General features: G+C 47.0%; 1 protein-coding gene across 12 annotated transcripts in view; it reads right to left on the minus strand.

The window, feature by feature from the left end:
- GNB1L (G protein subunit beta 1 like) overlaps positions 1–13578 on the minus strand; it is a 42317-nt gene extending 28739 nt beyond the window's left edge. For 5 of the 12 annotated variants that reach the window (XR_005840007.2, XR_005840006.2, XM_040647992.2 and 2 more), the window contains exons 1-2: positions 13541–13578; positions 9086–9245 (exon numbers count right to left, since the gene is read on the minus strand). Coding sequence is in view for 4 of the 12 variants with exons in the window: in XM_040647992.2 (XP_040503926.1) it covers positions 9086–9147 (62 nt within the window). In the remaining 8 variants the exon portion in view is untranslated. 12 annotated transcript variants of the gene reach the window in all.
- Positions 13579–13828: the final 250 nt, after the last annotated feature.

A 13828-nucleotide genomic window follows, 5' to 3' on the forward strand; every position in this document is an offset into this window, starting at 1 on the left:
TTCTCACACATGCAGAAGATGACGTGACTGAGCCGTACTCCCTGCCCCCCCAGCCTGGTGACACAGAAGGTGCTTGCCTAAGAGAAGCACCCAGCCTGCTATAAAGATATGTCTGTACGAATTAAGTCTAACCAGGATTAAACATGAATCACATGGTTAAATAAAAGCAATAAAAATACCAGAAAGGCTTTTTTACTAAACCTTATGAAGATGGATTCCTTAAACTGCTATTTCTTAGTTTAGTAATTGGTACATTTACGGTTTGGCAAAGTACCTCCTTTTAAGCAAACTGTACGCTTTAAGTGCACAATTTATATTTAATTGAAACTAGCACTGTAATCTGTACAAAATTTGGCTGGATTTCACTGGCTGAACTTTAGGTATTTTGCTGGTTCTGCTGGATTTTTAAAACCCTAGAGATGTGGGAATGGAATGAGCCTGTTTGCTATTATTAGCAGTCTCTAGTAAGCACTGTCGGTGACCCACAGGAACCTACATCCCAGCCATGCTCCATATGCCCATCCAGCACTGGGTGCTTCGGCCTCGTTCACACACACACTTGCCTCAGGAGCTCTAATTTCAGTCACAATGGATGTGAACTGGCCAACAGTACCAGGACCACAGATCTACATACTGCTCTACCCTCACCATCCGAGTGAGCTTCAGAGTTACAAAGGTTCACAAGAGCAGCTCCAGGATCAGTCATTTTTCTGCAAGGTCACAGCCCTGGTCTGCTGTTAAACAGCAATGTTGCCAACAACGTGCCAAAATGCACCAGCCCTGGCCACCGAACCCGAGCAGCAACCGTACCGATGGCACGGGAAGGCTCGTCCTGCTGCCACGACAGCGGGGGAAGGATCAGGCATGAAGGCTCATCGACAAGATCAGGCAAAAGAGAAAACACTGAATCATATTAAAGTCATTACCAGAAAGTCAGACTGCCATAGAACACGCAGTCAGGCTGGCGAAGCCTTCAGGCTCAGTCTTGCACCGGGCTGCACGCGGCGGCACCGCCCCAGGAGGCGCTCCGGGAGGAGTGGGTGACTCAGACACAATCCTGCCTGCCTCCCTCCCCTCCCCTCGCACTGGGCAACAAACAGCGTCACCCCATTCCACATGGAACCACCCCCGTGTGACTCCCAGCTACCGAACACAGCCCCGTGCCTGCCGGTTTGCGCTGCTCGGAGTGATGGAAGGAAGCAGGGCTGGGCTGCAACCCTTACTGCTGCCATTCCTCCACGGCCAAACATGACATCTAAGGAGGCCCTGTGGAACATGTTCGTTTCCCACCCTACCCCGAGGTGCTTCGAGGGACAGGAACGATCTAGCACGAAGACAGTACCAGCATGAAGGAGAATTCTAGCTAGGAGGAACACACGCTGTCACTAGATAACGATAACAGTGTGTAATGGGCACAAAGGCACTCATTTCAGAGATTCTCCCATTTTACTTTTAAATTAAGGATATTATTAAATGTCCAATTACATCATCAGCCATACACAGCATTTACAGCATAAAATTGCTATAATTAAATGCTAACTGTTGATTATAATAATTTAGCAATGGAGCAATAAAATAAACAAGTACCTTTACAAAGTTATTTCCAAAGAGTAATCAGAGTGTGCAAGAGGGGAAATGTCGGACCCCCAGGTGTCCCAGCAGGGCCACGAGGTGCGAGATGTGAGGCTCCTCAGGCACTGTCATCTTCAGAGCTACCTTTGGCTGTCGCTGCTGCAGGTTTGCAGTGCAGCTGGTGGATAATTGGTGGCAAATGAGTGAATTCCTGTCCCAACTGTTCAGAATTCCAGCCTCACCTTGAAACTGGTCGCTTGGAAAGCAGCAGCCCATATGGAGACTGAGCATAGTAAAGACCTGGGGCAGTGAGGCAGCTCAGCCCACTCACGTTAAATTTACATAGGATGCTCCTATGCAAGTTGGAATGGATAACAAAGAAAAATTCTTTACCTGTGGCATTACAATGAGAATTTTTTTTGTACAAACCAGCATGCAGCCCATTTCTGACAAACTCTTTTTGCTTTTGGCTTTGTTTTTCCAGGCGGATCTTCATCTGAGCAAGAACCGAGCTGGAATCGTGCAGTTCAAACCAAATGCCCTGCCAGCAAAGCGTGGCTGATCATTCCCTGCCACGTTACATGGCTTTCCTTTACTGAGAACAAAACACATTTTGTCAAAAGCCACATTTCTAAGCAGGAATAACGACCGTGTCCAGCCCCATAGCTCCATTGTTTAAAAAACAGCATATAACCACAACAAGCCAGATTAAAAAAAGGCAACAAATGAAGGCCTTCTATCAGTGTAACTGGCTGTGAGGGGTGGGAAGAATAACGGGTTACGCTGCCGTGAAGGAAACACATACAGCAACTGGAAAAATGGACTATAAAAAGCTCGTCTTACATAAACATGGGAGGAAGTAACCAACACCCTCAATTGTTGAAGTAAAAGGAGGAGGACCTGAATACACAATTAGAAAGAAAGAAGCAAACATGAAAACATGGGATGTTTTACATTTTCCCAATTATTCTCGAATTTGAGAGTCTTGTTCAGTTGAGTCCAACTGCTCCCAGCAGAGCTGCCAGGTCTCACTGTCCCACACGTTAATGCAACACAGCACTGCGGACTCTCCTGCTCAACAACCTCCTGCCAGCCGGACAGAGCCCTCTGCACCTGGGGCAAGGGATCGGCGTGCAAAGGAAAGGCCACGGTGCCGTGCTGCAGAAGAGGCGTGTGCCGCCACAGCAGACCAGGCCTGCTCCAATGCATCCCCAGCAGCATCCCCAGCTGCTCCCCTCCTGCCACAGCACAGCCTCTCCCCAGCTGAGAGCCAGCACGGCAGCTTCTCCTATGCCAGAGACACAAGTGCTTGGTACTCTGATATGCAGCAGGCATGCCATCTCTGAGAGATATCCAAAGAGAGTTTCCACAATGTCATCTCCCATTTGCCCATTAAGGTCATTTTCTCTAGCAGGGAAAATACACTGGCTCGTGGCATTTAGCAGTCATAACCTTCCAGCTCCAGAGCTTGAACTTAACGCCAACTACTCAGCGAGAGCAATGGACTCAGGTCGGAATGCAGACACACAGGACACAGGTTCCACTAATCCTTACAAACCACTCCTTCCCCAGGCATCCACTGTATAAAAGAGCACCAAACTGACATCAAATGAGGCAGAAATCAAGATTTCTAATGAGCACATCAAGGTTAAAAACCTTCACTCTAACCAGGACTTTCCTTCCTCAGCTCCACGTGGTAAGGCTGCCCTGCAGACCTCCACCTCACTCCTGCCATCCCCTTACACGCACACAGCATCGTGCAAATTCGTACCGATTCCGTAATGCAAATATAAAAAATGAATTCTTAGATGCTTACACAGCTGTCCTACCTCAAGTCCTTAAGCAGTTACTTTTTTCTGCTCAAACACAAAACCTGATGATAGAAACTGGCATTTTAAGGAGAGGGAAGGAGAAACTGCTCATCAAATGAGCAAGTTGAGCTATGCTTCTGGGTATGTATTACACTATCATTTTTGCATTACACCTACTCTACTAAATATACAAAACACTGAGCAAGTGATAGCTTTGTCAGCCACCAGCTAATCAAATGAAAAATTATTAGGCTTAGGAAAATAATAAAAGCAGAAGCCAGCTGTGCGTTCGCTGGATGAAAATCCCAGTGTCTCCGTGTTAGCTCATGTGCATTTCAATTTCTGGGAAGAAAATAATGGGAGTTTCTCCACCCTTTCTCATGTGAGCCATAAAACAGATTTATTACCTAGGATATATTCTGTGTTTTCTCCTGAGGAAAAAAAGAAAGTGGTGGAACAAGTTCATTTTTTCCCTTCCACAACGAGGGTTTTCTTTACAATGAGCACAGAGCTAAACTTTGGTATCATGTGGCCCTCCCATTTAATGCTCCGGTCACACTTTTTACCTTTCTAAATCTCAAAGTGTAGCATTTTCATCTCAGTGGGGAACACACAGCTGCTCCAGCTGCCCGAGTGCAAAACGGCCGTCCTAACACTCCTACCTGCTGTGTTTTAAAGCAGAATCCTTTCCTTCTCTAAATCAAAAAATTTTAATGCCTACTAAAAAAAAAATCACGGAGTAACTTAAAATAACAGTTAAAACGAACGGAAAGGCAAAGCATCGCTCTGCATTTCTTTGCAAATAGTTCCTGCTCAGCTTTGCCTTACAGCCAGCAGTCACCCAGCAGCTCTGGGAAACCTAAAGGCAGAGGTCGGGGTTGAATATCACCTGGAAAGGTTTTCCTGTACAAATTACTTTTTCTTTTTTCTGTAACAGTCACAGTTTGACCTTTAAAAATAAATCACGAGAGAGAATTTGCAGACTGGAAGGATTTTACTCCCAGGACTCCTCATTTGCTTGCAGTGCAACACTCCAATTGTACGCCCCTCTGCAGAGCAGTGAGAACAAACCCGTCCTTAGGAAAGGTGGCGTTCTGCAGCTTCCACTTCTGAGATGCAGAAGAGACCGACTCATATCTGAAGTGCTTTTGAATCATGACACAGCCCAGTCCCTCCAGTGGAGTGCTCAGCTGTTTATATGTGCCTATTAAAACAACACCCAGTAATACTGCAGTCCTTAAGGAGATCCGCGCCCCCTGTCATGTCTGCCACCTAACCACGACCTACAGCGACACTCCTGATAACAGCACCTACTCTTTAACGAGTCGCTCTTCACAGCACAGCAAACCTGACATCCCACAAAGCTCCAGTTCTGTCAAACAGCCCCTCGCTGTAAGGACACGTACAGCAAGACATAAGCAGCACTGAAACAACATTAGAAAAGCTGAGCTGTGCCATCGTTAGCTAGCTGCACGTCAACGAGACGTGCCATAGCATGTTCTGAAACATATATGTATTACATACACATGTATTTTGCTTAGGAAAAGCAGAGTCCACTTCCTTTTAGCATACAGCGGTGCCAGCATGAGTCCCCAAAGGAAGCTCTTCTGCTCAGGCAAGAAACACACAGGTATTTTTGTAGATGTATTTCTTTCTCCTGGCTCTGTGAGCACTTCTACTGCTCCACAGAGGCCAGTATTTTAAAAAAGAAACAACAAACCCACAAAACAATAGTTAAATAAGCGTTCAAGGCGTTACTAATTGGAAACCCAGCATTTGTACTACCAAGTATATCGCAGTGAGTCAAACTGTATTCAGGTAAAGAAAACAAATCCATCCACGCTGATTTTTTTGGATCAAAGTGCTACTACTGCTATGGAACTTACCTTTTTTCTACGTAAAGACATCCTCACAACCACGCAATACTGCGCCAAGGTTCAAACAGTACAAAAGGACCACATAATGTCCTACAACTTCGAAAGGATGTGCAAACAGTAAAGCTCAACTGCTTTTTAATCATCTCTAGATTTGCCTTTACAACCCCAGGAATGTAACACGCACCTCTAATCCAACCTGCCCACAACAGTGCCATTTATTACAAAGAGCAGCCACAGCAGCTATTTTCCCCCACAGAGACAATGCTTCATAGCTAACATACTGGAAAGCACGAATTTTCAGCAGTAAATTCCCACACCTGCCAATTAGCAACAAGTGGCTGGTTTGTGGCTCCCACCACTACGCTGAAACATTGTGTTTTCACGGCTGAGCTTGCAAAGAAACAGTGCCCAAGCTAAAAATGAAAGCATGCAAACACAAAACCCAACACAGCCAGATGTGTGTGACACAGAGCAACGGACGCCTCCCCAGAATGTCAGGGCAAGTCGTAAGGGCTCCACTGCTAAAAGAAACCCGCTGTATTCTGCAACGACCAGCAGGCTCCAGCAAGGTGCGGTGCGTGCAGACAACAGATCTGCTCTCTGCTGTGATAAATGCTAATGCTTAAAGCTGCAGCCGTGAACCAAAACCAGGCTGTTTGCAATGAGAGGCTGGCAGCTATCCCGGCGTGTGCACAAACGGCACTTCCACCTGCAAAATAATCACCATCCATTGATAACTGATGATGGCACACCTGAACAAACCAGGCTAGATTTCCTGATCGCAGGATGTTGTTACAGTAACGAGAACAGAACAAGCCTCCCTGCAGATCAATTAAAACGTTAACAGGAATCATTAAAAGCAGGTTAAAAAACCTAAAAAGAAAACAAAGATGTCTGTGGTTTCTTTAAAACGCGCTAAAATGGACAGCAACAAATACGCGTGCTCTCCAATCCAATCCCACGGCTCACAGGAGGGCACTGCGCTCTGCCCAGAGACCCGCGGGGCGCTGCGCAGAAACCGAAATGCTCCTCCAAACAGCCCCAGGAGGGCACGTCGGTCACCCCGACTCTGATCCCACACAGCCTTTAGTTTTTTCCCAGAGCGCTGCCAAACAGCACGCCCTTTTCTTTTAGCTTATTTATTGTAAAATGAAGTTGTTGGACCTGGACAGGAGCTGATTTTCTACTGAAAAGCGGCGTATGAAGGAGCTGCATTAAGCACGTTCGTCATTCCAACAGCCGCCGCCCCGCCGGGGGGCACACGGCACTGTGCCGCCGCCAGGGGGAGCGGCGCGGCCATTTGGGTCCCGGCCGTGCGGCTCGGCTGCAGCGCAGCGCCGGCGGGGCGGGCAGAGCTCCGGGCAGAGCTCCGCGCTGTCGGCTCGCGCCGTGTTGCTCGCAGCGCTCCGTGCCGCCACACACCGACACCACGTGCGGCGGAGCGTCACCTCAGCGGGCGCCCGCGGGGCTGCGCTCTGCACGGGCGAGAGACCCGGCAGAGGTCGGGGCTTGGGTCCGCGCCGATTTTACGTGAGCTCGTTCACTACCGCTTCCTTTTAAGTGCCTCAAAAAGACGCATTTCTGGCAGTCCACAAAAGCAGCCGCCTCAGCGGGACGGCCCCGCACCCCCCGCGACGGACAGGCGGGAAGGACCGCGAGGGCGGCCGCCATTACACGCGGAGCGCCGTTACCACGGCAGCGCCCCGCGCAGGCGCACTCCGCCTCCCCCGAGCCGACGCTTCCCGCCCGCCCCGCCGCCGCCACCGCCTCCGCTCACCGCCGCCCTCTCCCCCCCGTCCCTCACCGAACGCCGCTCCGCCTCGGGGTGGGGGTGGGAAGCGAGACAGCGATGACTCGGCGCTCCCCTGCTGTACCCAGGGCTGCTTCCCGGGGACCGGGCACACGCGGAGCGCCGCGCGGCAGCGGCCCGGAGCCACGTGATGCCCGCGGGCCGCTCTTGGCAGCGGCCGGGGGGTGGGGGTGCGGTGCGCATGCGCCGCGCGGCTCGTAATGAAGGGCGCAGAGCAGCTGGGCGCTGCAGGTGGCGGTTGGGCCGCGCGCACAGCGAGCTGCCGGGCGTTCGGTCTGCTCGGGAGGTGTTCGTTAGGATGCGGTACCGTTACTGCTCCCCGCGGGCACCCTGAGCTCGCGGTGCCCCTTTCAGGACACACAGAACGAGGTGCGCGGCGAGATGGGGCGGTTACCGGAATTCAGGAAGGACACAGTGCAGTTAATTGAACTCGAATTAATGCCAGGTCCAATGTACCACAGCTGGATGCAGTCTGTCACTGCAAGTCACATTACAGCACAGCTTTTTATGCGCTGCCACCCCTCGCAGAGCTCTCAGAAGCACAATCTGTGTTCTGAGCAGCAGCAGCGCGCTGCCAGCACCGCCAGTACCGCCCAGCAGTACCACCGCCCCGCCGTGCTGCACAGCCACCCCAGCTCGCAGGTCCCCCTCCTTCCCATCCTCCCCTCCTCTCGTTGGGCAGCAGGAAGGAGCGGCCCTCTGGTTAAGTAAAGCTTTCAACCTCCTGTCTTCAAAACAAACACTGCATTGTGGACTCCGGGCTCCTTAGGTAAAGCCTTAGGTCTCAAATCCAAAAGATACACCGTGTCCCTTTAATAATTTCATAGTGGAGACCCTTTATTTGCCCATTCCTATGGTGTCGTGGAGGTTTTCAATGATTCTGGTTTAGGTTTCGGGATTAGGTGAAACCAGAGTGCCTTAAACCTCTTTAGAGGTTTGGGATTAGGTCTGCAGCCGGCCTACTATAGCCTTTCTGTGCAAGCCTAAATTAAATGGCAAGAATATTTGTTGTGCTCCGATTCACAGGTGTTTGGCAAAATACCAGAAAACATAAAGGAACCACTGGAAGAATCGTGAAGGCAAAGCCACGGAAACATGAGTATTAGCTAAGTACTGCAGTATCACTTGCAACTGGGGGGTATTTCAGGCTGCTTCTAAGTGAATTTTAGCGTGGATATAACTTTTATGTGTGTCTCTCACATGAATGTGAGTAAATTGAAGATCTGTCATGCAAATGGATCAAGGGTTCTTATTTGGGTATAGCATTCTGGTACTCGCTGCCTTTTTTATAGCAAATGCATATTAAAGTTCATCAAACAGCTGATAGCACTGAAGCTCTATTGTTTTATTGTACACATAAATTCTACTCCTTCTCTGAGGCATGCATTGCCCTGACAGCATACGTTAGGTCATGAGGAGAGAAGCACAACAGATTTATGTCTGTTATTAAAACTCCACCCTGTCTGGGTCAGAAGGCAGAGACATTTACCTCATTGATGACCATGGACTAATTGAAGGAGATGGTTTCGTTGTGTAGGCTGTCTACTGTGAGCCTTTCAGCAGCTTTGCAATAAATATCTCTACTAAGGATATTTCTCCTTGCTCGGCCCCATACTAGCAAAGCCTGACTGACTGGCCATACCCCTAACACGCAGACTGAGGTGAGCGGATTTCACCAAGTGGAATGGAGAGCAGCTCAGCACTATAGTGTCAGGATCTCTGCAAAATGCAGCAGCTGGTTTGGTTGCATTTGTAGGGAAAAGCTGTGCTTCAGATGCCTGGCTCTGTGATGCCCCGGTATCCAGAGGAGCAGCATAAATAGTTACAGCGAGGCAATGCACAGAGCCCAGTGGGTTGGCTCCTACAGCTGTCCAAAATTCGTTAATCCTCAAGCATAACTATCTCCTCACATTACTAATTTATTTCACTTGTGATGTGCCTGCCAGCCCTCTCCAAAGAACTGTATTTTGAATGCACTGCTCTCCCCAAATAACTGTTTTTTAATTGCAACTTGCCTGCATTCAGAAAGGCAACTACATCTCGGAATTCCAGGGTTTCTCTGGTGTTTGTTTTCCATGCCAACAGTCGGTTCTCTGGAAGGCAGTGTTTCTGGATTCCTATGGCAAATCTTCTGATCATCAATGCACACAGCCACACTGTATCTTCCCAAGGTTGCTTGCAAAATCAAAACAGAAATAGTTAATTTTCAAAAGAATATCTCCACTCTAATCAAATGAACTGTAAGAGTAGGAGGGAGGCAAACTGGAAGGATTTAATAATCTTAGAATCTGTATAAAACATTATTTACAGCTTAAGATCTACATGAGGCTTGAGCTTTTAATATAAGTTCTTCCCATTCTTAATGATGCATGTAAGGAAGAACAAGAGAGAAATGTTACCAGTCAAGGACAAAACCATAAAATAATGAGCAGCAGCAGAATGAAATGAAAGTAGGTAGGGACCAAGGGAGGCTGAGTGGGAGTTCATCTTCATACATGATTGATCCATACTTAAAAAGAAAAAAGACACTGTCCTCATCCTTAAATGAGATGGCAGCCAGGATTCTCATATTTCTCACACCCCTGAACCTCACATCCCTGAACCTCGAGGTGGAAACTGGAGGAGCAAACTTCCCCCCACTGAAAGGGCAAGTCCAAGATCACCTCATGAGACTGAACGTGTACAAGTCTATGGGGCTAGATGACACGCATCCAAGGGACCTAAGGGACCTGGCTGATAGGGGTGCTGAGCCACTCTCCAGCATATGTGAAAAGTCATGGCTGTCACACTAAGTCCCCAGGGTCTGAAAAAAGGGAAACATCACTACCATTTACAAGAAAGGACAAAGGAGGACACAGGGAACTACAGGCCAGTGACCCTCACCTCTATACATGGGAAGATCATGGAACAGAACCTCCTGGAAGACATGCTAAGGCACATGAGGGAGAGCAATCACACATGGAACAGACCTGCTGGCACCCAAAGGAGCAGACCAGCCAGGCTGCAAAGGTTTCAGGACAGCAAATGACACCTCACCTCAAGCGGGAAGCTCATTTCCTTACACAACTAGTGAGGAAAAACAGGCTCTTAACTACATGCAAACATCCCTCCACTTTGTTTCTGATTCCACTGTTTCCTAGTGTAGCACACTTACACAGCAAGCTTTGAAATTCAGAGGGGCCACCCCACAGAAGTGCTGCTGTGATCTGCCTGGGAGGGCCTTGCACTGGTGTGGGGGTGTCCCATGGCAGTGATAATGGAACAGGAACAAATGGGGAACAGTGTGGCATTCACGTTTTCATGTGAGTTTCAGGGGCCTTGCCTATATCTCAGGGAAATTCCTGGTCACCTTTTTGAGCCATGAAAGAAAGAAAGAGAGAAAGAAAGAAAGAAAGAGAGAAAAAGAGAGAAAGAGAGAAGGAACAAAAAAGAAAAGCGACTGTGCTCCTCAAAGAGATCACTGGAAAACGATCCAGAGGCATGGGCTGTACAGCCACCCCACCAGACCTACCCCTGTAGCAAACCCCCTCAGGCAGACAGTCTGGATGAGAAAGAGAGACGTTCTGGATGCAAAATCCAGATCCTCTGAAACTAGGCAGAAAAAAAGGGCCAAAGGCCAAGCCTACATCTTTGCAAAAGCCCATATTTTTGTTAAATCTGAACAAACCTTTGATCCAAACTTCTCCACTTTTGGGGGATTTCAAGCTAGGGTGAAAGCACAACAGTTTCATCCTAGCTTGAAACACAGCCTCACATCTTTTATTTCTGAGGACTGATCAATTTTATTTGGGATGGGGCACAGGCAGCAATAGATACCTCACGTCTAGTTCAGACCAAGAGGCTTAGGTGGACAGACAGACACACTACCAGCAGCGTGTGGTGGGATTTCATGCTACGAAATCAAACTCTCTGCCTCACCTCCTGAGCTTATCCTTTAAAGACCAGTCCTGCGCTCACAGCTGGAGTTTATGTGAGTCCTGCCTTATTAATTAAGTGTAGCCAGTGCCTTTATCCCCTGAATTCCAACAGAAGCAATTAGAAAGCAGATACTTCACACATAGCAGCTGGTCAGTCTGTTTAACACCCTCCCCAAGTTATTTGCTCCCCTCCCCCAGCCAACCCAGCTCCTCCTTTTCACTCCTTTTCCCTCCTTTCAGGTAAATGGAGAAGGAGGGTAAAATCAAGGTGGCAAACACAGGGGCAGTAGATAACCATTTTCTTATTAAAAATTACCTAGTGTAACACTGAAAGCAGAGGGGTGTTGCTGAGGGCACGTTTCTGGGCAAGGAACTGTAACATTCACCTAACAGATGGGAAAAAGCCTTGGCTGTCTATTGTGTTCTCCTTAAAAGGGGATCTGTATCAAAGTGGCAGCATATTTTCTTCACCACGGGCTGTGGATGTCATTAGCACAAGTCTCATTTCTACTGAATGCCAGAGTTAAGAGTCACATAAAATAGGCACAGGTGAGGGCACCAGGCCCATTAAGTTGTGCAATGTGACTCTCTGGGAATGTTTTGAATGTTCATGTACCTCCAATTTATTTATGCTTAGGAAAGTCAGTCCCATAGTCTCTCCTCCCTACTTCCCAGTCTAAATACTGCCTCAGTGATGCCATTAGACCTGTAAAAAACCCACTCAGTGTCTGATATTTCCCCCCACACAGGGAAGATCCAGTTACCAGAAGGGCAGTCCTGCCCCTGTCTGTGTTACACGCAGCACTGGGAGACCCTGTGGACATAAAGTTAAGCCATAACAAACAAACAAACAAAAAAGTAACACAAAGTGAAATTTGCTTTTAGCAGACAGTGTTACATGCATGTAGGTACTTCAGAGAACAACTCTTGATTTAAGGTAGACAGAGCTTTTCTGATGGAAACCAAGTTAAGAGTTCAATGGCTGCACAGCACTTCTGAAGCAGGGAAGTAATGCCGTGTATTTCACACACAGGGGCTCTCAAGAATCACATTTCTCTTCCTAGCATGTCTGGAATTGTCTAAATGTGGATTTTGTAAGTAAAATAGAGATCCTGTCCTAAACAGTGTTATCTAGTCATGAAATTGATATGAATAACAACAAAAGAGTAGACAGCCAAATTACTCCAGTGCTGTGAGATTTTCTGGTAGATGATTTCTCACTTATCAGGCATCATGAGGACATTTTCAGTTAGAACAGGGGGAAGATTTAGCTCCAGCTGTAAACTTCCTATCTCCTTCCTCAAAGCTCGTTGGCTCCTTTTGCTCAGCTCCCCGGATGTTTGCCATTTTTTAATCAAATTTTCAGGAATCTTGCACCACTAACATACTCCACAGAAGCACGATAAAGTACCTAATACTTATGTTACAGACAGGGAGAACAAGTTAGGAGGGATTAAGTGATCTGCCCAGCTTCCCACATGACAACACAGGTGTGGCTAGAAATCAAAACTCCTCACTTTCAGCCTTTGCTGTTACACTAATCTGCTTTTATTTTTTCCTGTTAAAAAAAAAAATAATTATCATTTCAGTAACATGTTTGGTGGTAACCTGTATGCGCACTCCTAATCAAACAGCATGGTATTTTAGAAACGGTTAGAGCTAGTTAGTCAGCTGGAGCCTTTTCTTCTCCTGGATCCTTCCAGTGGGAGAAAAACGAAAGAGAATGGCAGTCCTTTGTAACTGCAAAGGCTTCAGCTAATGAAAGCAGAAATGGCATTTCTTATTTTGGCAGTTAGTAGTAAACACTGTTATTAAAACTATAATAAGATCAGTTAATATTGTATGAAATATTAGTGATGTCTGAGCACAAAATAGTGCCCTCATCTCTCTAGTTAAAATTACAAAATGATTAACAGCCCAATTAAAAACATTTTTGTTTTTGACATGATAAATTATACTTTATCTACCTAGCTGTAGATGTAATTGATTATTTTATCCGTTTGCTGTTGGCTGTCATTAAAAAAGACAGATACCACTGGTTTCTGGCCTCTCTCCCACTGAGAGAAAGAACAAATCCTGCTATTAACGACAGACAGCATCATTATGAAAAAATTCCATTTGCCACTAGGCAACATAGCAGAGTTCCAGCAATTATTGTATTAGTCAAGCCGTTGAGAAGTTCCATAAAATTGAGAGAGTTTTTAAGGAGCATTCAACATTATTTGGCAACTTTTGCGATGTAACAATTAAAACCATGCTCCAGGCCCCAAAATGCGCAACAGATTGCCAAAATCAGATAAAACCCTAGAGGGCCCCTGACTTGCAAAGAGAAAAAAAAAAAAAAAAAAACCAAACTGTTTACTTTTAGGATCAGACATTCATCAACATTTGGCTTTTGTTTCAGCCAGCGTCAGATAATAACAGCAACACGTTTTCAGTTGGCTTCTAACAGAACTCCAACCAGTTTGATGTCAGGCCTCTGAGAGTTAGCTGGGGCTGACACCAGCCTCTCCTCCGGAGAGGGAAATCTTATGGAGAGCTGGTGCTACCAACCTTGCTTAGTAGATCAGACACATGGGAGCACTCAGCAGTCCCTTCTGGAGTGAATCACATCTGTTCTCTAACTGAAAATATCAGGAAATGACCGGAGAGATGTTCAAGTTATTCTTTCCCATCCAAGGGCTGAGCCAGGCAACACCTCAAACTGTCATGGTTCCAAGGGAGTAAGCTCAAGTCTCCTGTCCATATATCCCATTAACCTGGGAAAAAAAAAAAAAAACAAACATGTTTTAAGACTGCTAAGGGAAGTTGCTACCAAACCAAGTTATGGCCAAGTTTACC

Source organism: Gallus gallus, chromosome 15, assembly GCF_016699485.2.
Source record: "Gallus gallus isolate bGalGal1 chromosome 15, bGalGal1.mat.broiler.GRCg7b, whole genome shotgun sequence".
NCBI lineage: Eukaryota > Metazoa > Chordata > Aves > Galliformes > Phasianidae > Gallus > Gallus gallus.